This window comes from Lissotriton helveticus, chromosome 7 (assembly GCF_964261635.1).
Source record: "Lissotriton helveticus chromosome 7, aLisHel1.1, whole genome shotgun sequence".
NCBI classification, from domain to species: Eukaryota; Metazoa; Chordata; class Amphibia; order Caudata; family Salamandridae; genus Lissotriton; species Lissotriton helveticus.
The window spans coordinates 26,390,906-26,414,702 of NC_136068.1; the positions used below are offsets into that span (position 1 = coordinate 26,390,906).

At 42.3% G+C, this 23,797-nt stretch overlaps 1 protein-coding gene across 1 annotated transcript in view; it reads left to right on the forward strand.

The window, feature by feature from the left end:
* LOC144768899 (cell adhesion molecule CEACAM8-like) overlaps window positions 1–23,289 on the forward strand; it is a 132,511-nt gene extending 109,222 nt beyond the window's left edge. Inside the window, exons 7-10 of the mRNA XM_078652912.1 lie at window positions 10,207–10,347; window positions 10,815–10,903; window positions 22,076–22,108; window positions 23,284–23,289. Coding sequence (XP_078509038.1) covers window positions 10,207–10,347; window positions 10,815–10,903; window positions 22,076–22,108; window positions 23,284–23,289 — 269 coding nt within the window. The remainder of the gene's footprint in view (window positions 1–10,206; window positions 10,348–10,814; window positions 10,904–22,075; window positions 22,109–23,283) is intronic.
* The last annotated feature ends 508 nt before the right edge of the window (window positions 23,290–23,797 follow it).

Here is a 23,797-nt window from a genome sequence, read left to right on the forward strand (position 1 = left end):
TGGCACTACCCCATCTGCATGGAATGACTGTTAGTGGCCCTCTGCCATCGCAATTCCCCCGACCCAGATGGACCACCCACAAAACCTCGGCATCGTACTAGACTCATCGCTCACAATGAACCGCCAGATCAATGCTGTCTCCTTCACCTGCTTCAATACCCTCCACATGCTTTGAAAGACCTTTTGATGGATCACAACCAAATCCAGAAAAACTGTCACGCATACACTTATCAGCATCAGACTGGACTACGGCAATGCTGTCTACGCCAGAATCAACAAGAAACTCCTTCACCAGCTCCAGACTGTCCAGAACGCCACAGCCATACTGATCCTCTGCATCCCCGTTTGCAGTCACATCATCCAACACCTCCGTGATTTCCAATGGCTTCCAGTCAAAAGAAGAATAACCTTCAAACTCCTCACCCATGCATACAAGGCCCTTCACAACATCGGACCTGCATACCTGAACACCTGCATCTTCTTCCATGCACCCAAAAGACACTTCAGATCAGCCCAGCTCTCACTGGCCACATTCACATGTATGTGCAGGACAAGAAGAAGAGGAAAGGTCTTCTCCAACCTCACAGCCAAAGCCTGGAACACCATCCCCCTCCATCTCCGGCAATCTCCCACATTGACCCAGTTAAAGGAAAGAACTCAAGACCTGGCCTTCGGGTGACACCAGCACACAACGGAGCCGTCCCCCAGCACCTTGAGACCCTCACGGGTGAGTAGTTGCACTTTACCAACCCTCATTGATAGGACTTGCTTAGATTAGCTACATGATCTTGCTTATCTTACAGACAACCTCACCTTCTCTGGTGCTTCACTACCCTGAGAGGGACAAATGTTATAATGGGCACACTATGGAGAGAGATATGGACTTATTACTTGTGCAAGACAGTTTTAGGACTGAGTAGTGATAGAGAAACTCTATGCATGGTATTCAGAGCTGTATTTTGTAGTTCATTTAGTACTACTACAAGAGCACTTCCAACATACTTCAAACTGGCAGTAATATACCTACATGGGGATGTCACCACCTCTTCTATCTTATCTGTGAGGAGATCTCTACCCTAATTGTGGAGATTCCCGCAGTAAATTTGGGAGAGACAGCTAGGAGTCGATAGAAAATAGGGTATACTCATTAAAAGAGAGGACTAAGGATGAGGTTAGATAAGGTTAGGGAGGGATTTAGGGAGGGGCATGCACTCCCACAAAAACATAGGCCTCTTTCTATTCTCATACTGCCCTTCTACAGTTATTGCAGCCAAAGGAGACCCATTAAAGTTCTAAATGTACTCCAGCTGAAGGAAGTGGCCCTTAGGGGTCACCCGGGTTACTTACGACCATCTGCTATTGCCTTCCCAAAAATGAAGAGTCAGTCACACAGTAGAGAATACAAACTTACATCTTTTTTTTCCTCCCAAATTTTTTTTATTGAAGTTGTATTCAGTATTATACAGTATATATAATAAAGTAAAGATTTCATAAAAAAGTACAATTGCATTCATTTTCAATTTAACCCAATATGTAACAATTTACTCAAAATAACACCCCCAAATTTGATCGAACTTTTTTATACCCCCGACTCTTTTAGCATATAATTGTTCACTTTTCCTAACCCTTTTCATTTTCTCAAACCATTCCTGAAATGTCGGAACTTGTGTTGAAAGCCAGTTCTGTAATAATAAAGATCTAGCAACGGCCATTATAATGTAAATCAATTTTGCCAAATAGCTTATAAATGTACATTCAGGATCATATCCAAATAATAAAATTTTTGCATTACATGGAATTAATAACATATAATAAGTTATTAGAAAAACGAAGATTTCTTCCCAAAAAGACTTGATTTTAGGACAATACGCCATTATATGAGACCAATTGGCCTGCTCGCAGTTGCAATGTCTAAAACAAATAGCAGATGCATTGTTATACATTTTGGCAATGATTACTGGTGTACGATATAGCAGCCATTTGCTAAAAGAAAGCATTCGACGCCAATTGGCGCCACGCAGTACAAAGAAATTAAACTGATTAATAGTTTTCCATATTTCAGTTGATAGTGCTAGGTTTTCCTGTGTATACCATTTACGAATAGCTTTAGAAGTCAACTCATCCTCCCGACTCTGTATCAGGCACTGTTTCCATGCCCCAGGTTTCTTCCCCAGATCGTTAACAAAGAGATCTAAAGCTAATGGAGAGGAATTATTAGTGATAGTGCTGGGGTCTAATTGCGTCAAAGTAGGGTAGATCAAGTTAATATAGGACCCGATTAACAGAAAATTGCCAGAGATCAGACGTATCATATCATTAACAGTGAAACAGGTCCCATTCCCCAGAAAATCAGATAACGTTTTAAAACCTGCCTGACCCCAGTTTTCTATAACAATGGGATCAATCTTAATCCTTGAAAAAGAAAAAGTGCCAATTAAAGGAGTTGTTAAATGAAAAGGAGGGAGCGAATATCTCTTATGCATAGCATCGCGCCGTTTAAAAAACCAATTTAAGGTCCTGTAACGGACAAATTTGGGTGATTTTGGCACAAGCAAAGGGGATGGAATCTGGATTTCTAAACATATTAAATCAACATTTTTTTAATAAAAAACCCGGTACCTGGTTTTATGTTTTTAAATCTCTCTAGGTACTGCGCAAAGTATGCGTAATAATAATCTTTCAAATTTGGTAAAGAAAGATCTCCATATTCAATTTCTGCAGTTAGAGTCCGTAAGTCTATTCTAGGCGTTTTTTTCGCCCAAATGAATGTGGAGAACATAGATTCTATTTTTGAAAAAAAGAACCAGGCAAATAAACTGGAATTGATGAAAATAAGAAATTAAAAAGAGGAAGGATTGACATTTTAATCAAAGCAATTCGGCCAAGAATAGATAACGGCAAAGGGTCCCAACGAGCGAACATTAAGTGGACTTTTTAAATTAAAGGAACAAAATTAAGTGTATATAAGTCCAGGATAGTAGAAGAGAGCAGGATCCCCAAGTATCTTTTCGGTTTTGAATTGATACAGCCTTGTAAATCTATGTGTAGAACTGGGTCTGCACCCCCACAAACCAATATTTCTGTCTTTTTTTTATTAATTCGATAGCCTCCTAGGGCTTCTAACTCTTCAAAAATGTTGAGAATGTATGTCTGTGATGTAAGATCGGGTTTAATTAGTAACATAATATCATCTGCATAGAGTTTGATCTTGACCATGGCAGTAACTGGTGGAGTGATTTGAAGACAATTCCTAATGGCAACAGCGAGTGGTTCAATAAAATAAGCAAAAAGAATAGGTGACAAGGGGCAACCTTGCTTAGTGCCTCGTTGTACTACTATTGAGCCTGCTGATGATTTGCTTATAATTATGTTTGCTCTAGCACCCGTGTACAAATTCTTTATCAAATTAATAATATGTTGTGAAATAGCAAACTTACTTAAAATAAAAAAAAGGGTGTCCCATACCACCAAATCGAAAGCTTTCTCTGCGTCCAATAATAGAACCAAGGCCTGTATCCCACGTGATTCAAAATAATCTAATGCCTCAACTAAAAAGTGTGTGTTTGTAAATAATTGTCTACCTATAATGAAACCGTTTTGGTCGGGATGGATCAGCTCCGCCATAAAATTATCGAAGTGAAAGCAATTTGGTGGTAATTTGGTAATCTGAGTTTAGTAAGGTAATTGGCCTATATGAGTTCGGATCTTTGGGTTCTTTCCCCTTTTTCGGAAAACTAATGACTGTACCTTCATGGAAGGATTCGGGAATTTGCCCTCCTTCAAGCATTGAGTTTAATAATGACAGAAATAAATCACTAAAAGAGCTAAAGAAAACTTTTAAAAAACTCTGAAGGGAGGCCATCGGGGCCACAAGCCTTACCTAATGGGAGGTCTTTTACCACTGCTTCCAATTCTACCTTCGAAAATGATTTTTGCATGTGCAGTTGATCTTCTAAAGATAGATTTGGAATTTCGTGTCGCCCTAAGAAATCAGATAGATTTTGATGATCGATAATGTGTTTTGTAGTATAAATTCTGTCATAGTGTTGAAGCATAATAGAATTTATTTCAGCCTGAACGAATGTATCAATATGAGTGGCAGGGTCTTTTAAGGAAGTAATCATATTTGAGGCCGCCTGCTCTTTTACTTGCCAGGCTAAAAATTTCCCTGTGGAGTTACTCTCTTCGTATACTTTTTGTGATTGTTTTCGGAAGACCTTTTCCCTTTGTTCATAGTAATGGGCACTGAGCTCACGTTTGGCTTCCCTCAGTTACAAACTTACATCTTTATTTTTATTAGCAATACCATCTTGACCTGCACCCTAGGATGTCTGCCGAGGGACTGGCTCCCCAACAATCTGCAGTGACTAATCATTCCTCTCGAGAAGCCTCCAACCACGTCCACAATGGAAACTACGGGCCTGGGCCAAACATGAACAAAGAGGAACAGTAGGATGAGCTAACCAGACGGGTACATGTTATTAGGGATTCAAGGCTACGGTGCTGGGTCTCAGCATCTCCTAATGTGGGAGCAGAAACTACGAGGGCAGAATAGCCTATTCTTTAACAAGTCGAGAAACAGCCTTGACAGAAGAGAAAATAATAATGAAATACAGTGTTCTGCTGGGGCAAGCAATACGAGTAATAGGGCCTAGTTCAGGCACAGTCTAAGCAGCCTGTTATGAGGTAGAAAATGCAAAATGGAGTCACACTCACTAACTGAAGGCTGCACATTAGGGGGATAACTCTATGGGTTGCATAACGTGAATACAAATGGCATCTATTTAGCCACACACTGCTGACCTAATATAGCATGAAACAAGTGCGTTGCAGGGATGGAAATTTCAAACCTAACACAGCTCACAGCTGGTTTAAAGTTCATCACCACACATGGCCAACCACTGGAACTGCAACAACTTCCCCTAAAAAATAATGCTGATATTACCTTAGCGTTTTTTAAATGTAATCTTTAAAAAAATATATTGATTTCCAATATTTTCAAAATAATTACATTTGTGACTTTAGCTTATTAATACTGTAATATTTTCTTTATAATATTCTCAGGGTCACAGGTACACGATTGTGAAGCCATGGCAGTTTTCACATAATTATAGATGTGCCGCCTTTGCCACATAAGGCAACATCAGCCACACACTGGAGATTTTAACAAAAAACTATTTTGTTTATATCTCAAATGGTTCAAAAGTTACCAAAAATGTGACAGCACATGTTACCACGCAGTGGAAGGAAGCCCTTTGCAAAGCTGGGCTGATCACCTTTCTGTTGTTATATTGCTATATTTGGGTGTTAAACTGTAACTAATGAGGTGTAACTAATGGTCACAGAGTGTTACTAAGTTTAACAATTATGAGAAAATGAAGTACGACTATGACAAAATGTGCTGCTTAATGTTGCCTTGTCTTACCGCAAACTTTACTCAACCCTGCCACATGCTTTGTACCTCTGCAGCCACATAATTCCAGTGGCCCTGATTATTCTACATTTAAAATAATATATAACTTCCATTATCATTAACATTTAACATTAGAATATTTTAAAAAACATTTTCCTATACAACACCAAAGAGAGATTTCCACCCCGGTGGCAGACAGAAACCTCATCCTTCATGTATAAAGTTAGGTTGTAATAGTAAGCTTATACTTGTAAATATGGCTCAATCCCCTGAATTTTTGGTGTTTAGACTTGTAATTGTTCACTTTGTAGTCAATTTACTGCCGTAAATGGTGAATTGGCAAAAGTAGAGTAAACCTACATGTGTAGATGTACTCATGTGTAAGTATAACTTTGTGAATTGCCCCTTCTGTGTCTTAGAGTAGCCAATCAATTTAGGATGGATGCATAAATGTGACTAGTAATGTATAATAAAATCTGAGCAACTGATCAAGGGATGAGATTTTCAGAAATGTGGAAAGGTATTTGAGGACAGGCTAGGTTTGGCTAAGGAATATTTTCACACAATTCTATTGCAAAATAGAGCCTTGCCTTTTGGGCGCAGGGTTAGGAGAATTCCTGTGGTCATAAGAACTAAAGTGAACGTTTTTTTAGACCTGATGGTCACTGAAGGAGTCATGTGACCAGTAGAAAAAGCTGAGTGCCTTTCTCCCATAGGCATTAAAATATGCTGCATTCTCACTCACCATACATTACAAATTGATTCATATTGGAGAGCAACATGCAGAATGTACTCATCTTGTTGGTACAATGTATTTATGATAACAGTTAATTACAATCCTTAAAACAATACCAGAGATAATTGATATATAACTTGAAAAAAACATCAAATATAGATAAAAAACAAATTTGTAAATTATGGACAATTGTTTGAGAAACACAAACAAAATATCACAGACACCTATTTGATCCCACATACCCAATTAATCGATGCATGACATATATTAAATGTACATGAATTCCACAATATGCATTTGTATACTGAAAAAGAGTTCACATATTATTGTCCTATACAGATGTATTCTCAGTGTTCGATAATTGAGTTGTTGTCAGATTGAATTATGTTGATTAAAAGCTCATATAAATGTCACCAAGGTACTCCGCGTTTAAGCCTACTTGCTTCGATCTCTGATGGGGTGACTCCAATACAATGAGATCTTCTTCAGGGCTATTCCAAGGCAACTCAGGTATGTCTCGAGAAAATTTGATAGGAATCAGAAATACTGAACTGCCTGAATAAATATTTTTTATACACCTTGTCAGAAATAGGGGTCTCTAGTTGGCAATGGTATACACATTTGTCTACATTGGGACCCTTGTTTCTAGTCAGGTAAAGGGGGATACACTCCTGAATAACCCCTGCTCACCCCCTTGGCAGATTGGCACGTGCAGACAGGCTTATCTCAGAGGCAGTGTGTAAAGCACATACAGTAATACAGTGAAAACACTACAAAAGGACACCACGGCAGTTTAGAAAAATAAGTAATCTTTACTGGACCTAACACAAGACAAAACAACAAAGATCCACAATACTGTAATAAAAATATGACTTTAAAATGGTAGAAATAGCTTAGTTCAATGTAGGTGGTAAATGCAACACTTTACTCTCAAAGTACCTTGGATGCGTCACCAAAACAAACAAAAGGGTCGCAGGGAAGGTAATCCATTGGTTCCTTTCTTTGGGGGAGGTGATACATCGGTTCCCTCTGCAGTGCAGGGGAGGTGATGCGTCGGTTCCTTATCAGAGAGGTGGTGATGCATCGGTTTCTTACTGTGATCCTGTGCAATGCGAGAAGTTGGCACCTCGATGCGATGCAACGATCCGGTGCGATGTGAAAAAATTGCGTCTTTGATGAGATGCGACAACGTGGATGCGATGCGTGCACTCCTGACGGCCGCGCGGCGAAATCAATGATCTTTGGAGCTGCAGCAGACTTTGCGAAACGCTTCTCCGGTGATGCAACAAAGAAGACACTGGTCTAGTTGCTTAGTCCACGTTCAATGTCTCCCTCCTCCATTCGGTGGCAGTGTCCGGGCTCCCTTCAGTATTCCTCATTCACCATTGGTGATTCCCTCTCTTTCAGAATTCAATTACACACTGATGTCATCATTAACTGCTCGGATATGTAGCTTGTCTGCCTTTCTCATACTACATTGAAATGGCCCTAAATACCTGCATTTTCCTTGTCATTTAGAACTTGTAATTTAAGGTGACACTAAAGGATATTTTGTAAGATATTCTTTCAATAGGATCAACGTTAGTTTATAGGGTTGAGGGTGTGTCATAGGTATAATATGTTTCCCATTGTCTTCATCCTTGTATGTGTATTGGTCACTAATGCCTGGCCATGCTAGATGTTGGGAAATGTAGTCCAACCGGCCATTACACAACATATTGACTTGCTTCTAAATTATGTTTGTTATAGAGTTACTAAGTGTCCCATAGTCATTATCATAATGATCCATGCTTGTTGATTGGTTATGCTGGATGCTGCAGTTATCACAAGATAATCCAATAGGAGTCTGACAATGATAATACTACAACAGACTCTGTTCTAGCAGGAAAAAAATGGTTTTGATGTTGAAAGATGGTAAGAACTTCACAAACTTATATTTACCAACAGATCAGGTTAGACAACTTATCAACTTAAGGATTAACACTTTATAAAAAATATATATATATTTGGAGAAGGAGACTTGCTAATGAAGGAGAATCCATATGTGTGGGGTGAAGATGAATAATGTGTGTAAGGATGTAAAAGGAGCTATTGCTGGACCAGGTATAATGTCTATGTTTAAGGTGATTTTGAATACTGATCATAATCCAATACTCAAAGCTTTGATGTTGAGAGGACAAGCAGCCAAGATGAAATTTTACTATTGCAGGATAGAAAATGGTCCCGGATGAAAGAACTGTATCGCTGACTGTCTCACTGTCAGGAGGTGCTTATGAGATACAGAAAGGAGAACAAATGTGTGTGATACCATGGAGGACTCCTAAGTAAGGAGTCCTAACTTTACTACTCCTATACTGAGAAAAATCCTAACTTTAAGACTTTTGGTATTCACAGAAGGCATTTAGGAGTCCTAAAGTTAGGACTCATAACTTCTGTGAATACCGAAGTGAGTAAGTGCCTTCTGTGAATACCAAAATGAGTAAGGGCCAGATGTAGGTAGGCAAATACCGGTCGGTAACGGCCGAAATTCGGTAATTTTGGCCGTTACCGACCGATATTTGGAAAATGAGATGTAGGTGGGCATTTTACTGATTCGGTAATTTACCGAATCGGTATTTTAAGAAATCTGTAAATTACAGATTCCTTAAAATACCGAATTGGTAAATTACCGATTTTGCTATGTAGGGAGCACTCAAATGAGTGCTTTTCCCCTTTTAGGATTCGTTATTTACCACCGACTACAAGTTGGTGGTAAATAATGAAAATCTTGGAAAAATCTTTTTTTTTTGCTTTTCCAACAGTGCCATGTTGTGTCTGTCTGCAACATGTGCACCCATACACAATTGAGGGGTGCAGCAGGGTGTCAAAGTGACACCTGCCACCCTTCAATGTTTCCCCCTTTTGGCATTCATTCCTATGGGCCTCCAGGCCCATAGGAATGAATGGCAATTACCGATTCGGTAATTACCAAAACTTACCGATTCGGTATTTTTTTCGGTAAAATTTCCTACATTCCATTTACCTGTTCTTAAATACCGAATCGGTATGATTCGGTATTTAAGAATCGGTAATCTGGGATTACCTACATCGGACCCTAAGTGCCTTCTGTGAATACCAAAATGGTAGTAAGTTTAGGATGTTGTCTTAAGTTAGTTCTGTGAATCGGGCCCACTGACTTTACTAGACAATTTAGTCATACATTTATGAAAATGTATTTCAAAATGTGCCACTCAAATCTTCGCAATACCCATATTCTCTTGCTCATGTGTGTCCCTTTAGTACACACACTCTTATATCAGAACCCCTAAGGGCCTAATTATGAGTGTGGCAGTCCATAAGACCGTCAAACTTGTGATGGAGGTGCGGTGGCAGTCGAGGACTGCCTCACCAGTGGTCTAACCGCCTTATTATGAGTACAGCAGTCGGACCATTAGAGATTCGCTCAGCAGCCAGGAACCCACGAACCCTGGTGCTGGTGCGGCATTCTTGAGGCCGGAATAATATGTTTGGCCGTGCTTCTGTGTCCTGCCAAGCATATTACAAGTTTCCTCACTGTGACCCTAATCACGGTGGTGAGACCACATTAGAAAGAGTGGCGGTGAGGGAACAAAGGGGCCCTACTGGGCCTCCTGGTGCCTCAGGCTCTAGGGATGCTTGCAGGGGGCCCATGCTGTGCCTCGCTGTGTGCATTCACCCCATTCCTGCAAGGCATGGACTTCACAATCCATGCCGTGCAGGAACGGGCTTTGACATTCCCCTTGCGGTGCCTTTTTAAAAGGCATTGCTGTGGGAACGCCAGAGGACCACCTTCCAGACTACAAGGCAATGTGTAATCTGGCAGCCGACCGGCAGTCGCATTTGGCAGTGCGGCGCAGTGAAGTGTCGCCCTTCTCCCGCACCGTCAAACTCGCAATCAAGCCCTAGGACTTATTGAAATGACATTATTGGCCAGCACCGCCACTCTAAAAATTGTTACAGCCCCACTGCATGTTCTTAGACCAAGTGTATATAATCGAAAAACATTTACTGGCTGCTTTCATTCTGCTTCCTCCTACAGGCAGCCCTTGCCCCACCCCGGACTCCTGCTGGAAGACCACCCTGGGCGTGGCCTGTGGAGTTCTCCTCGGTGCTGTGGTCATTGTGGCAGTGATTGTGGTTCATTATGAGAGACGTTTGAAACTGAAGGACACAAATAAAGGTAAAGTCCATAACATGACCCTTATTTTATCTCTCTGCATATTATGTAAATGTAAATGTCGGAATTTGTAGAGCGCACAGCTACCTCCACCGGAGGTGTCCCGGCGCTGTCCGTATACCGCTTAGGAACCCTTCCTGGCTTCCCTGGGAAATGTCCACTCCTGGGCACCCCCCAGGTGCAGCCAGGCATCCCAGCGCTTTTGGGGCCGTTGTGGAGACTAAGCAAGCTATTGCCCAGAGTTGCAGCGTGGGACCCATAATCAGAACAGGCACTGAGGCGAGAATATCCAGTCAGGGGAATTAATGAGCCGGAGACCCACCGAGGCGGGAATCGAACCCTGGTCCCTGGCCAGAGCTCTGCATCAAGGTCTGCCTTCTCTAACCATTGAGCCACACTTCTCCACATTATATACTATATACTCTGCATATGTGACACAACAGTAATGATTCCATCACTCTTTGCCTCAGATGAAAACGTGTACCAGAATCCCAGCGTTATTAAAGACGCTGATACCCAGTATGAGAACACGAGAAAAGAGCGACAAGAACAGTCAGCGGTGAGTAGCAGCTAGTGATGAAGTCAAGTAAATAATGTCTCATAGTAACAAATCCATGGTATTCATATTGTTTTTGTTTTCAGTTTTCATACTGTATGGAGAAACATGCATAGGCCTTCTGCTCTGTTCATTAAGAGCACAGACTGAGGGCTTGGGTGGAGCCCTGATGCATACTAGACAGTTAGCTATGTCTGCCACATAAACTGACACCAACCCTCTGGAGTGACCCCTGAGGTGGCCTGCTGTGACAGTCTGTGAGTGGCTACTGTCAACTGAAGATGCTGAAGGAAATCTTCCTTCCTTCATTAGGGGGTCCTTTGTTACCTCTTTAGTACATTTAATTATAATTAAAGTAGAGTAGCTCCCTGCAGTGAGCAGGAGGGTGCAACCCTTGCCTGGCTCTTGAGCCTACATGATGCTGGCAATACACCTCTCTACATACATTTTTAGTGCCCACATACATAGTCTCCATAAGATAATATGTGTTGGGGAGGGTCATTCCTATCACTTTATGAAACATATGTTGGCAGATTGTATACTGTAAAAAGATTAGTGTATATGCCGCCACTGTGGATTGACTTAGCGCTGCAAACCAATCCTGGAAACAAAGGGGTCCCCACCAAGGAAACCTCCTCTGAGGAAGACTGCTCAAAATTGGATGATTAGCATAAGGACATGGGTTATTAGATGGGGGGTTTGAGCTTTATCTGAGTAAGAAGTTCACAGTCTTGTCAGGTCAAGGTATACTAAATAATTCTGGTCTCGCCCCCCCACGTTATGGCACAGAGAAGCCAGGGTAAATGTAGAAGAAATATGAAAATTAGGTAGCAGTATCAAAAAAGGTACAAAGTAAAAAAAAACTAAAAAAAACTCACAACTAAATTCTAGAAATTAAGAAAAATGTATTAAGTAAAATGACACAAAAATGATTCAAATGGAAATATATATTTTTTAATTTTTTAGGTCAAAAAGCACCATAGGTGCAATAGACCGGGACCTAAGATCAAGTTGAGGTCACCTGTGAGGCTTCACCACTAGGCCTGGGTGAAGTTCTACTATACTAAACTCTCCGTGGAGTTCCATGAGTGGAGGAGTGCTGTAAGTCTTGCAGATTTTCTGTGCAGGGAGTTTGTCCCATACTTTAACATCAGCACAAAAGGCAAATCATGCACCATAAGAGGGCTTTTTTCCGCTTAAGTAGATGTTCTACTCCAGTGGCAGCTTCCTCAACGCAAGCGGCAAGTTTCTCAATGATAGCGGCAACGAACAGCTACGACTGCACTGCATTGAGAAATTACACCCTGGGAGGTGGTATAACATATGATTTTTCTCACTCATGCTCACCGATTTAACATTTTGGAGCCATGCAAGAGGAAAACATCCACGCGCTTTGCCAGGTTTTTTACAACTCCACTGGTAGAGAAGAATTCATTGCTCATGCCTAACCACAACCAGAAAATCACCCTCTCCTAACCCCACCCAAAAAATCTACTAAATGCAATATTGGTTCTCTGAAAGCTTGCAAACACAAAGAGATGATGGATTGAGTGCTGAAACTTTTCAAACACTCAGCCCCAGTCACAGATCTGGGTTGAATCCATTATCATTCTGCAAAATACAAAAGAAAAAATGCAAACTGTGCCTCTGGATTCAAGCTAGCCTGGCTGATGAAGGGTAAAACCCAGAAACTGATACCAGGATGTTTGGTTCCCATCTGGGGAGGACCTGGCTTGGCTTTTCGGCTGGAATGTTCCCATGAGGCACAGGGTCAAGACTGATTTGCATATGACAGACTTCAAACTGGAATGGCATATTGTGCAAAAATAAACAATGGATATTGGCCCAGATCTCTGTACTGGGCTGAATGTATGACATTGCTCTGCATTCTGTCCATCAACTGTATTTTTTGCATTTGTCACCCCGAGTGAGACGGGTATGCCCAGACGTGGGTCCCATGCTCTCCATGCCACTGGAATCAAGCTATCCTGGCTGAAGAGGGTTGAAACCCCGAAACTGGCCCTAGGATGCTTGTTTCCAGTCCAGGGAGGACCTGGCCTGGCAGTTTGGGCTGGACTGTTCCCATGAGGCACAGTGTCAAGACTGATCTGCATATGGCTGGATTCAAACTGGAATGGCATGGTTAGCAAACAAACAATGGATTTAGGCCCAGATCTCTCTACTGGAGTGAATGTATGACATTGCTCTTCATTCAGTCCATCAACTATTGTTTTTGCTTTCTCTGAAAGCTTGCCATTGACCCTCACTATGGGTTCTTCAATTGCAGGGTGGTAATGTAGGAAGGTCCTTTTGGGAGTTTTGGGGATTTTGCTAGCAACTTGTTTAATCTGTCATCATCAGCAGCTTCTTCTGCATGCAGGAAAAAACCAGCCTTCTTTTAGCTACTATGGAGTGTAGCTAAGTAAACAACATTTGCAAGAGCTTCTGATTTGAACCCTTCAACAGACTGTAAGATCCTCCACCTATCTGAGAGTTCATTCTCCACTCTATAAGTCAGTAAACTGACCCAAAATGTAGGTTAAAATGTATACAAAGGACCTTTAAACTTTTTAAAGTGTAGGCGTTCGACACATTCTTGAAGGCAACTGTTGTGCTCAGAGGATATAGTAAAGAACATGCGTCATGGCCAGGGAACAGTTTCAGCAACTTTATCAGGGAAAGAGACGCATACAGTCACCCAACCATAGACCACACCACATCATCACCAGGTGAAGGCCAACCAGTGGTCAAGCGGTTCAAACACTGCTCATATAAGTTGAACCCCCTGCTGTGCTGAAAGTAAACAGTCCCTGTCCTGGTGCACCAGAGGTCGAGTAAGCCTAGTGAGTTGACCCAGTCAGAGATTTTACTTTCTCACTTAGGGGCCCATTAGGATGGCGGACGCATTGCCCCTGCCAGGCTGGCAGTAGCCACCGCCAGCCTGGTGGGGGCAATCCACCCGCCATCCTAACCAGAATGACCCCCCGCCATATTAGCATTGCTTGGGGGTCCGCGGCGGATGGAAAGACCGTCCGCCGCTTTTCCGCCGGGTCAAAAGGTTTAATATGTTGGTGGTGTCAATCAGACTTCGCCAGCCATATTAGTATGGGCTGCAGGCGGTCTTCACTTCAGGGGCCCCCTGCGGGCCCCTGGAGTGAAGGCGAGGTGGGGGTGCACACAGAGGGTACCTGTGGTACCCTCCATCATTTGCATACACAAAGCGGCAGGCACAGCGTGGTGCCTGCCGCTTTATGAAATGCATACATGCATTTTTAGCATTGTGGCGGGCGGTGCTGAGAGCACCGCCCACCACAATGTTCAAAATGCAGGATGCGCCCGCCACTGTGGCGGGCGCATCCTAATACCCTCCACGGGACCCCTACCCTTATGGCAGGCGGTCTCAGGTACCGTGAGGATGGCGGGCGGGCAAAGTCCGCCCGCCATCCTAATGGCCCCCTTAGTCTTTTTTCTGTGAGTTGAAATATTCCAGGTAGGCAATGTTGAGATATGCGTTGAATGAGGTCTCAGTAAAGCCAATGATTTCACAAGAAAAGCTGCAATTCTCAAATTTCTTGCCCTTGGAAGTCCTGTTATCAGTCCCATACCTGAAGCGTCTCTACTCAGTCAAGTGTTCTACATTGGGACATAGTCAGGGCCGTTGCCACGGGGTGCATTTGAGGGCCGGGCCAGCCCATAAAAATAATAAGCAATAAAAATTCTGTAATCATTTTTTTTCCTATTACATTTGCTGCGTGTTTCAAGACAGGTTAAATGTCAGGTTATGTCTTTCGACAAATTGCTGCTTATTTTTTTAACATGGAGATGTTTACTTATCTTAAGTCAGAGAACTTTGTAGATTGAACTGTGTGACAATCTTCCTGGGGTACAGACAGCAATGTTGACTACATTTTGGGGTAAGAAAACACAAATTATGTGGGTTCATGCAGCTCACATTTACAAATCAGCACTATCTGGGCAAAGGTTTCACTTTATTAGTACCAGTTTGACATCCAAATACAGCTGCAAGTAACTGAAACTTGACCAGCCAACCTTCCACTGCACGACAGCATGCAGTAAGCATTTTTTGTAACATTTGATCTGTTACAGAATCTGCAGATTATGCAGAAGATCGATTATGTGGCAAATGTTGCACGTTCATACTCATGCAGAAAATGCTGTAGCCACAGAATTGCTTACTTCTGGAGGCATCGCGTACAGGGAATGTGAAAAGAAATAGTGTAGGATGTTAATTTGTTTCTAATTCATACAAATGTTCAAATACCTGTAAGTGAATCGCACAAATATTTTGATCCTATGTGGGAAGTGTTTTTATGCCATCCGCGATGACCACCGTGGTGCGGTGGTCCTATTATGAGACACTGCGCGTACCAGTGTGGTGGATGGTGAGATCTGAGAGACACAGACGCGCAGTTTATGGTTTGCGGTACTATATAAGCTTTGAACAGCTCTGCAGGCCCTTTCATGGTATTTCTTATGATTATAGTCTGCTTAGCTGGTTACTGCACTGGGTTGTCCAGTTAGAAAGTTGGGGTAGATTTGCTTTCAAGTAATGCAAGCAGCATTGTGTGAAAGGGAGACAGCATAAAGGCATCTAGGGCCGGATGTAGGTCGGTCGGTAACGGCCGAAAATCGGTATTTTCGGCCGTTACCGACCGGTATTTACTAAATGGTATGTAGGGCCACATATTTTACAGATTCGGTAAATTTACCGATCGGTAAATTTACCGAATCTGTAAAATACCGATTCGGTATTTTTACCTTTTCGATAATTTTGATATGTAGGTGGGACTCTTCTGAGTCCCACAACCCTTACCGAATCTGTATTTTACCATCAAATATATTTTATATATATAAAATACCGATTCCGGTGTGCATGCACATGTGTGCATGCACACCTGTGCCATATGACAGGCAGACCTGCCCTTAGGGCAGGTATGCCTGCCACATGGCACCGAGCCTCTTTTGGGGGTGCCAGAGAGTGTCAAAGTGACACCCCCTGCACCCCTGTGGAATTCGGTATTTACCGATTCGGTAAATACCGAATCGGTAATGCCCATTCATTCCTATGGGCTTCAAAGCCCATAGGAATGAATGGGCATTACCGGTCGGTATTTACCGAATCGGTAAATACAGATTTTTACCGATTCGGTAATGAAAACATCTGGATGCTCCTACATGTCCCCCCTTCTTATTTACCGATTTTTAATTACCGAATCGGTAAAATTCGGTAATTAAAAATCGGTAAATAAGTCCTACCTACATCTGGCCCCTAGTCACAAAGATATGGCATATTGCTGCTGTCTCCTAGCCTTGGCACACAGTATGCTGGGTAGCACCATTGCAATCACACTTGCGCCGTGGTGCAAAGGTACCTGCGTTACAGGCAGGATTGGTTTTCCGCCGGTCGGATTGCCGGCTGGGCATAAAAGGAAGACAATATGGTGGCAGAGGCTTGCAGGCACCGCCATCCATATTATGATGCATGCGGTGGTGCGCCTTTCACATGGCCGAGACTGCACCATGGAAAGGCATACGATAAATGGCTTTGAGGGCCCGTGTGGCCTTGGGGGTTGTGGGGGTGGGTGGCTGCACTTGGCATGCACAATGTGGCAGACAGCGCATGGTGCCTCTCACCTGGTGCATACCAATGCACAACATGCAACTTTTACATTGTGGAGGGTGCAGCTTACAGCACCACCCGCCTCAATGTAAACAATGCGGGATGCAACCGCCAGGGTGGTGGTTGCAGCCTAATTGGCCTCATGCACCACAGCACCTCTGGCGGTCGGTCCCATTTCCCGTTACTGTCCGCACGCCATCATAATGAGGCCCAAAGTATTTAGTAAACTACTCATAGTGGCTTTGTATGTTTTAGTAAATACTGAAAATGATTTTGCATATTGACTGTTCTAAAAAAGGTGATGTAACAACAAAGCAAAATCTTAGTGAATATGCCCCAGTGTTTAGTTCTGAGTCAGAGCTGGCATTGTTGGAGGGAGAGTGAAGTGGAGATATCTGCTTGGATGTGTATTATTACTATAATTTCTTATCTAAAAGTCACTGTGAGATTTAAAGTAGCAGCCATAATGTATAGATATTTGGGGCCCGCAGTCATGGATTAGATTAAAGTCCTTCAATTAACCCATAGATCTGTTCAATTATTTCATGAATGTTCATTTAGTGATGGCTGGTTTATTGGCTGCACAGAACTGGTGATGGACAACCATCATAGCATATGTGCCTCAATTGAATGTAAGAGGTCTATGTTACATTTGGTTGCTGACTGTTGAGAGTTATGCTATTAGTATTTGTGTGGACCAGAAATGTTATGCATGAACTTACTTAACTATGTAATACCCTGGAGAAGCATAGGTCATCTCTCCTTAACTTACATGACTATTAAAGTAGTTTCTAGTTGGGTTCCTTCCAATCTGTGGATTTTAAGCAAAAGATTGAGCTTGAGAGTGCAACTGTCTTTCCAGGTTTGGTTGCCGAGTTGTGTGGTGGTGTAGCTGTCTTGGAAATAGCCATGTTTTCAACTGTCTTTGCTCCTGGATTTCTGGAATGCTGGCCAGTAGCGTGTTTTAGAGCTTGGTGGCATGGACTGAGAAAGCAGTGCCTCCTACGGATTTCTTAAACTAAAGTGGTTGTGGTGCAAGACTGGAGCATTGCATCCTGATTTCTTTGTTTTGGTCGTATTCAGGGCGTAGCTATAGCAGTCCTTTCCTAGGGACGCTCAGTGAACAACGCATACTCCCTTGAACATTGCTATTCTTGCTATAGGTAGCCAGAGGAGTGATTGTGAGACTGGATTCATGTGTTCTCTTGGCTGAAGACGGAGAAAAAGTCTTTGAATGAGTTGTATTTTGTGTATGATGAATGCGGGTGCTCCATGGTATAGGGTGTTGCATAGTTAACTCTGGAGATTACAAGTGCGACAATGGCTTGTAGTTTCTGTTGCATCCAGGGCATGGGATGATGCATTGTGGTGTTTCATTGCATAGACGGCACTTAGTTTTACATTTATAACATGGATCAAACATAGGCTCAAATCCATGGTTATCCTAATGTTTCTGGCTTCTCCTAATATTGTTGGGGGACCTCATGCTCCTTTGGCCATATGGCAGTAAACAGTTTTTTTATCACTGTCTGCAGATCATGCGTTCTAGCTTTGCGGTATTTAGCTTTAGATGGTTATTCATCATCAATTAGTTTGTGGCCCGGAGGCAGTCACCATGTTTTAAATTGTAGAGGTCTTCCAGGCCATCCACATTAAAAATGATTAGTTGTCATCTACAGAGCTGAAACACTGAGGTTATTTAATCAGGTTTGGTAAAGATTTTAGGTAAATGTTGAATAATAGAGGGGGTATGGTGGACCCCATGTGATGCTGCAGTGTTTTGTGTGAGGAGTTCATATGAAAGGTATTATCAACACTACTTTGCTGTCAGTGCTGCGAGGCCAAAAGGCTAATGGGCACTAGCCGAACTCCCTTCTAAACTTTCACATCTGGTCCGTCAAACAAGAATTTCCTATGTGAAGAGATTGCCCAACTGTACATCAAATTCATTAATGTGTTCTTAGGCCAGCAACACATGACATTTCCTAGTCCTAATACAGAAGTGGTTGTCACTGCCTAAAATTACCATTCATTCAGATACGCTGTCCAATCAGGAAACTCGTGGGGCCTCATTTATGAGACCTTGCGTCAGTTTTGCGCTTCCGATGCGTCACTTTTTGTGACGCATCGGCGGCGTAAAACATGCCTCCTGTTGCGCACTATTTACAAAGTGACGCATCTAAGCAGATGCGTCACTTTGTAAACCCCAGCGCTACATTATACCTGCGTCAGGTATAATGTATGCAGGGGGGGCGTTCCCCCGCAAAAAGCCTCATAATAGTGACGCAGTGAAATCTATGAGATTTCACTGCGTCACTTTTAGGACGCTGTTGCGTCAAAATCTTGCGCCTGCCTCACAGCAGGCGTAAGACTGACGCAAGCCCTTTCACATGGGGCTTTCCCCATGTGAAAGGACGCATTGCTGGAGTTGCTTCACTTTTGTGACACACCCCAGCAATGTGTGACTTTTGCGCTTACAGATACGTCAGAAATACTGACGTATCTGTAACTCCTTGCGACATGATGCGTCATACTGTAAATATGACGCATCAATCATGTCGCAAGGAGGGCACAATGAAACGTGACGCATCGCTGCTTTCACGCAGCCATGCGTCATTTCTCATAAATGAGGCCCCAAGATTCCAGTGTGACACAGTCCTTTGATTAGCCTATGGAGCTGGGGTACAGTTATAACAAGTCAGGTACAAAACCTATATTTGACTGACATTACTGTAGCCTACTGTTGTGGAATACACCCTGGTGAGATAATGCATCTGCCCTATAGTTTTTTTATTTGGTTTGCAGAAGCCAGATAGTGTGTTAGGTTAATATGCCAGCTGCAAAGGGCTGCAAATACTTTAACTAGCAGTAGTATTATTCTGAAATAACATAATCTAGCCTGTCATGTCACAAAGGGCTGCTATAACAGACTATTTTTCAAATATGGTTTACTATCTAGATAACGTGCCATTTAAAATGACATTTACATTTTATTTAGTATTCACCATTTTTGCATCCCTAAATTGTTAAAGAAAACACTGACCGACCCTAAGTTCATAAAATATTCTTGATGGACATACTCCAAACTCTCTCATAGGTTATTATAAAATAAAGGAGAGGTAAATCAGTCGGGAGGTAAATTCAAACGTCACTTACGGAGTTGGTTGGTATTAGGAAACTCCACACTTTTTGAGGCAGATAAAGTTTCCAAACTTTCTATAAGGTAAGGTTTATCTTTTTTTGGAATTCCGGGAGTGATGATTTCTTGATTCAGAACGTCCCCAGTAAGATATCTTCCAGCACACTTTTGATTGTGGAGGCTGGACAGCTATCACCGGATGATGAGAGAGCTCTGAGCTGAGGCCATCTTATTTTTTTAAATAAAGAATTTGATAAGCTTTGCATTGCACTAAGCTTGAACAGATTAGACAATACATAAAGTTGGGAGTCAGACTACTTTCCAACTTTACACACGTCTTCTTTAAATTTAATCTAAATGATAGGAGTTAAACTTGGATTGTTAAAATCAGATAGAATGTGCTTTAATATGTACAATAAAAAATTCATAAATTTCTTCACATAGAATTACATGGTGTGCACCTACATATCGAAACCAGAATATCAACGGCACAGAATATCGGAGACAGAATATCAAATCCAAAGTATCAACAGATAAGTATAGATTTTCTATGCTCTACTCCACATAAATGTTCCTAGGCAATGTGTATATCTTCAAGGTATGTAGATGTGGAGTTCACAATTAGTAAATCTACACCTTGCTGAATGCACTTACCTTTCAATATTCTGTCCTCGATATTCTTGTACCATGCCAAACCACAAAACTGCCAAATCAACGCTGTATCCTAATCTTGCTTCCACACGCTCTGCCTGCTTCGAAAGACATTCAGATGGATCCCCACAGAACACAGAAAGGCGGTCACCCATGCACTCAACACCAGCAGACTTGACCTAGCAACGCAATCGACACCGGCATCACCCAGCAACAGCTCAGGAAATTACAGTACATCCAAAACGCCTTGACCAGACTGGTCCTCGACATCCCCCACTGCAGCCACATAACACCTGAGACAACTCCACTGGCTCCCATTCAACAGGAAAATCACGTCCTACCTGCCTACAAAGCTCTCCACGACACAGGACCCGCATATCCGAACCACCGCCTTGCATTCCACGTACCCACCAGACAAATCTGCTCCATCGACTTGCCCTAGCCACCGTCCCACAGATCCACAAGACAAGAACCGAAGGAAGATCCTTCTCCTACCTCGGTGTCAAGATCTGAAACAAAGGGCAATCCCCGTCGCTGACCCAATTCAAGAAGGATCTCAAGACCTGGCTCTTTGACTGAACCTCCATGCCCAGACGGATCAGCTGCCCTCTCTCAGTGCCTTGATTGATTGAAGCTATTCTGCTGGTTGTCATTTAGTAGTACAGCCAGTATTTGGGAAAGTATTCATGTAAAGAGCGCAGCTTTAAAGTTTGTTTATAGGTGAGTGCCATACCCCTTTAATAATGTACTTATGGCGACGGAATTGGATATAGTCTCCTTTTCTTGGAGCTTGAAAACCTCGAGAGGAAACTGAAGCTGGGCGTGATGCACCTAAGCCAGATACCTTAGCTGCGTGCATCTGCGGAAGTCTTCTTTAACCTACTAAAAAAGTTAGAACCAACCTTTGAAGTTATTCCAGAAGAGGACTTTGATTATCTAGAGGTGTCAGCTCCCTTGATTAGTTCTTCACCAGGTGATGGCTTATAAGAGGTTCTAGGGGCCAGTCATTTAGCAGAACACCCTGATTCCAGTGTACTTGTGGGCACTAATGATATGGTGGAGGATAATTTAGGTCTGGTGACTAGAGCACCAGGCAATGAGAATGACACTGACTGCCAAGAGAGAAAGAAAGCCTCCAAGTTGGTTAAAGGATTGCATTGTGGCGAGAACGGAGCTAGGGATTGTGTAGGATTCATTTTGAGTGAAGGAGTGTTTGGTTTTGGTTTGCTTGATGGAGTGATTCATAGTGGTAGAATTGTTTTATTGCTTGATAGTAATGAAAGTATTTAGGATTTTTAAAGGTTTTTTTGTATAGTTTTATTGTTCCTGGTTGTTAGGTTTTATTGTAAGGCTAATCAAATGTATATAAAGAAGGGAGGATGTGTTCTAATCAGTTTGCATTGTTAGGGTAATCAATTATATATAAGGAAGGGGTTGTTGGCTGATGTAACAGACTCTAGTTTTTATTGTAGCCTCTTGTGATGCATGGAGCGCTCTGTGGTAGCACTGAAGACCTCAGGCTGAAGGGATGTAGGCCAACCTTCCATTCATTTCATACATAATTTAAATAAATAATCTTCAAAAGTATAGGAAGCAGAGTGATTTCTCCCACAACACAATCCCTTCCTGTGCTTTCCTTCCAGCCATAGGACCTCCAGGACAGGATGCTCTGTTGATGTCAGATGCTCCCTTCCTGTTTTATAATTGTTACATGCACTTAGTCTTTTCCTTCTTTCTCCTGCAGAATCCAGACTCAGCTGCAGATCCAGTGTACATGGTAAGTACATAACAGAGTACAAGGATCAGACCTTCTGACATCACAAGACTTTTAAATTACAGTCATTATTGTATTTCACCTTAGAGACAGGAAGCAGATCCCTGGCACAGGAAGTGAAGATGCCGTTCCTGTGAGGAGGAGACTTGTCTGCCTGAGGGACAGATAAACAGGAAACAGATGCAGGGCAGATGTTCTTGGTTCTCAACTTTGAAGGTTACAGAGGGAGATGAGGAGTCTCAGTGAGGAGAACATCAGCAGAGCTTAGATCAAGAACTGTTTCAAACTAACCGACAGGAGCCAGGGAGAGATGATTTGCAATAGTAATATTAATACTAATTATTATTATTATTATTATTATTATTATCATTATTATTATTATTATTATTTGTGCTAATAGAATTCTTCATAGTGCGTCTCTTCCATTTGATAGTAGATGTTGGTTTCAGTATTTGTACTTGATTTGTGGGTGTCGGAAGGATAAATGGCAGACTTTGCTGAATTCAAACTCATGAACTGGCGACGTCAGCGGATAAAAAGGTACACTCAAACCATTGATAGTCCTCAGATTTACTGAACGCTGATAGAGTGAGTGTCCACCTAACAGAAGGCAGTGAGCACCAGAGTCGCTGCTCAAAGCGGACCTGCCCGTTGGGTCAACGTGTCTGGTATTTCTTTTTAAGTTTTGTAAAACAAAAGCTTGAATGTTCCACGCACACATGCGGAGTACCTACCACTGATGCATCAGGTGCAGTGGCACCAGAGCCCGGGAGCCCTGAGAAGTTCATTGATCCCTGACAATGCTGTATTTTCCTACCCTAACAGCAGCCTAAGGAGGCATGTTGCTTGTTGGTGCCAGGGCCCCTGGCACCCCTGCTGTGTCCTGGCATAGGGGACATTGTCCCAGATCCATGGAGTCTGTGGCTCTCTGGTTTCTGACATCTGAGCCAACTGATGCTTCTGCATTCACACCACTACCTGAGACGGGCAACCATGAAGAAGGCGGGCGAGCTATCCACCGATTGCTGGTGGATACAGCCGCCTCCAAGCTGTGCCATAGTATTGACGCATTGTGCCCGCTACTATAAATAAAACATATACACACCTGATGCTGACCTAAAACAAAAGGAATCTACTAAATTCTTTTTATTTCTAATGCTTGATTCTTTTGTTTCCAGGAGTAGAAACATGGAGACCGAGCAACTCACGAGCAGATCAAAAGGTAAAAGATGAAATATTCCATTTAAATTTATTATTGTTTATTTATCTTAAGCGAGGTCTGGTTAATATATTAAAGGAGGTTTGTAGAGGCCATTTTAGAAGATCTCTGTGGCCTTCAATACATTGGTCAGTGATGTGGTTGTAGTGCTTTGTCAAACAAGAGACAATGTTGTTTTTGTCTAACTTGTCAGTTTGTTTTAAGTTTTCTATAGTAAACTCCCACAGCAGGACTTTGTTTTTGAAAACAAAGATGCAGGGACCCTTCACTCTGCTGATGGTTGATTGATTCACTTCTCTGCCTGAGCTCTGTGGCAGTGAAGTCTGGAGGCAGTCATTATCACCCAGGGAATGTCTGACTGGGGGGGGTTCCTCATCAGGCCTATATACATATTTACATGTTAGAATATTATGTGCTAAAATATAGTTAATCAGATTAATCGTTATAATATGATAATTTAGCAGAACGACATT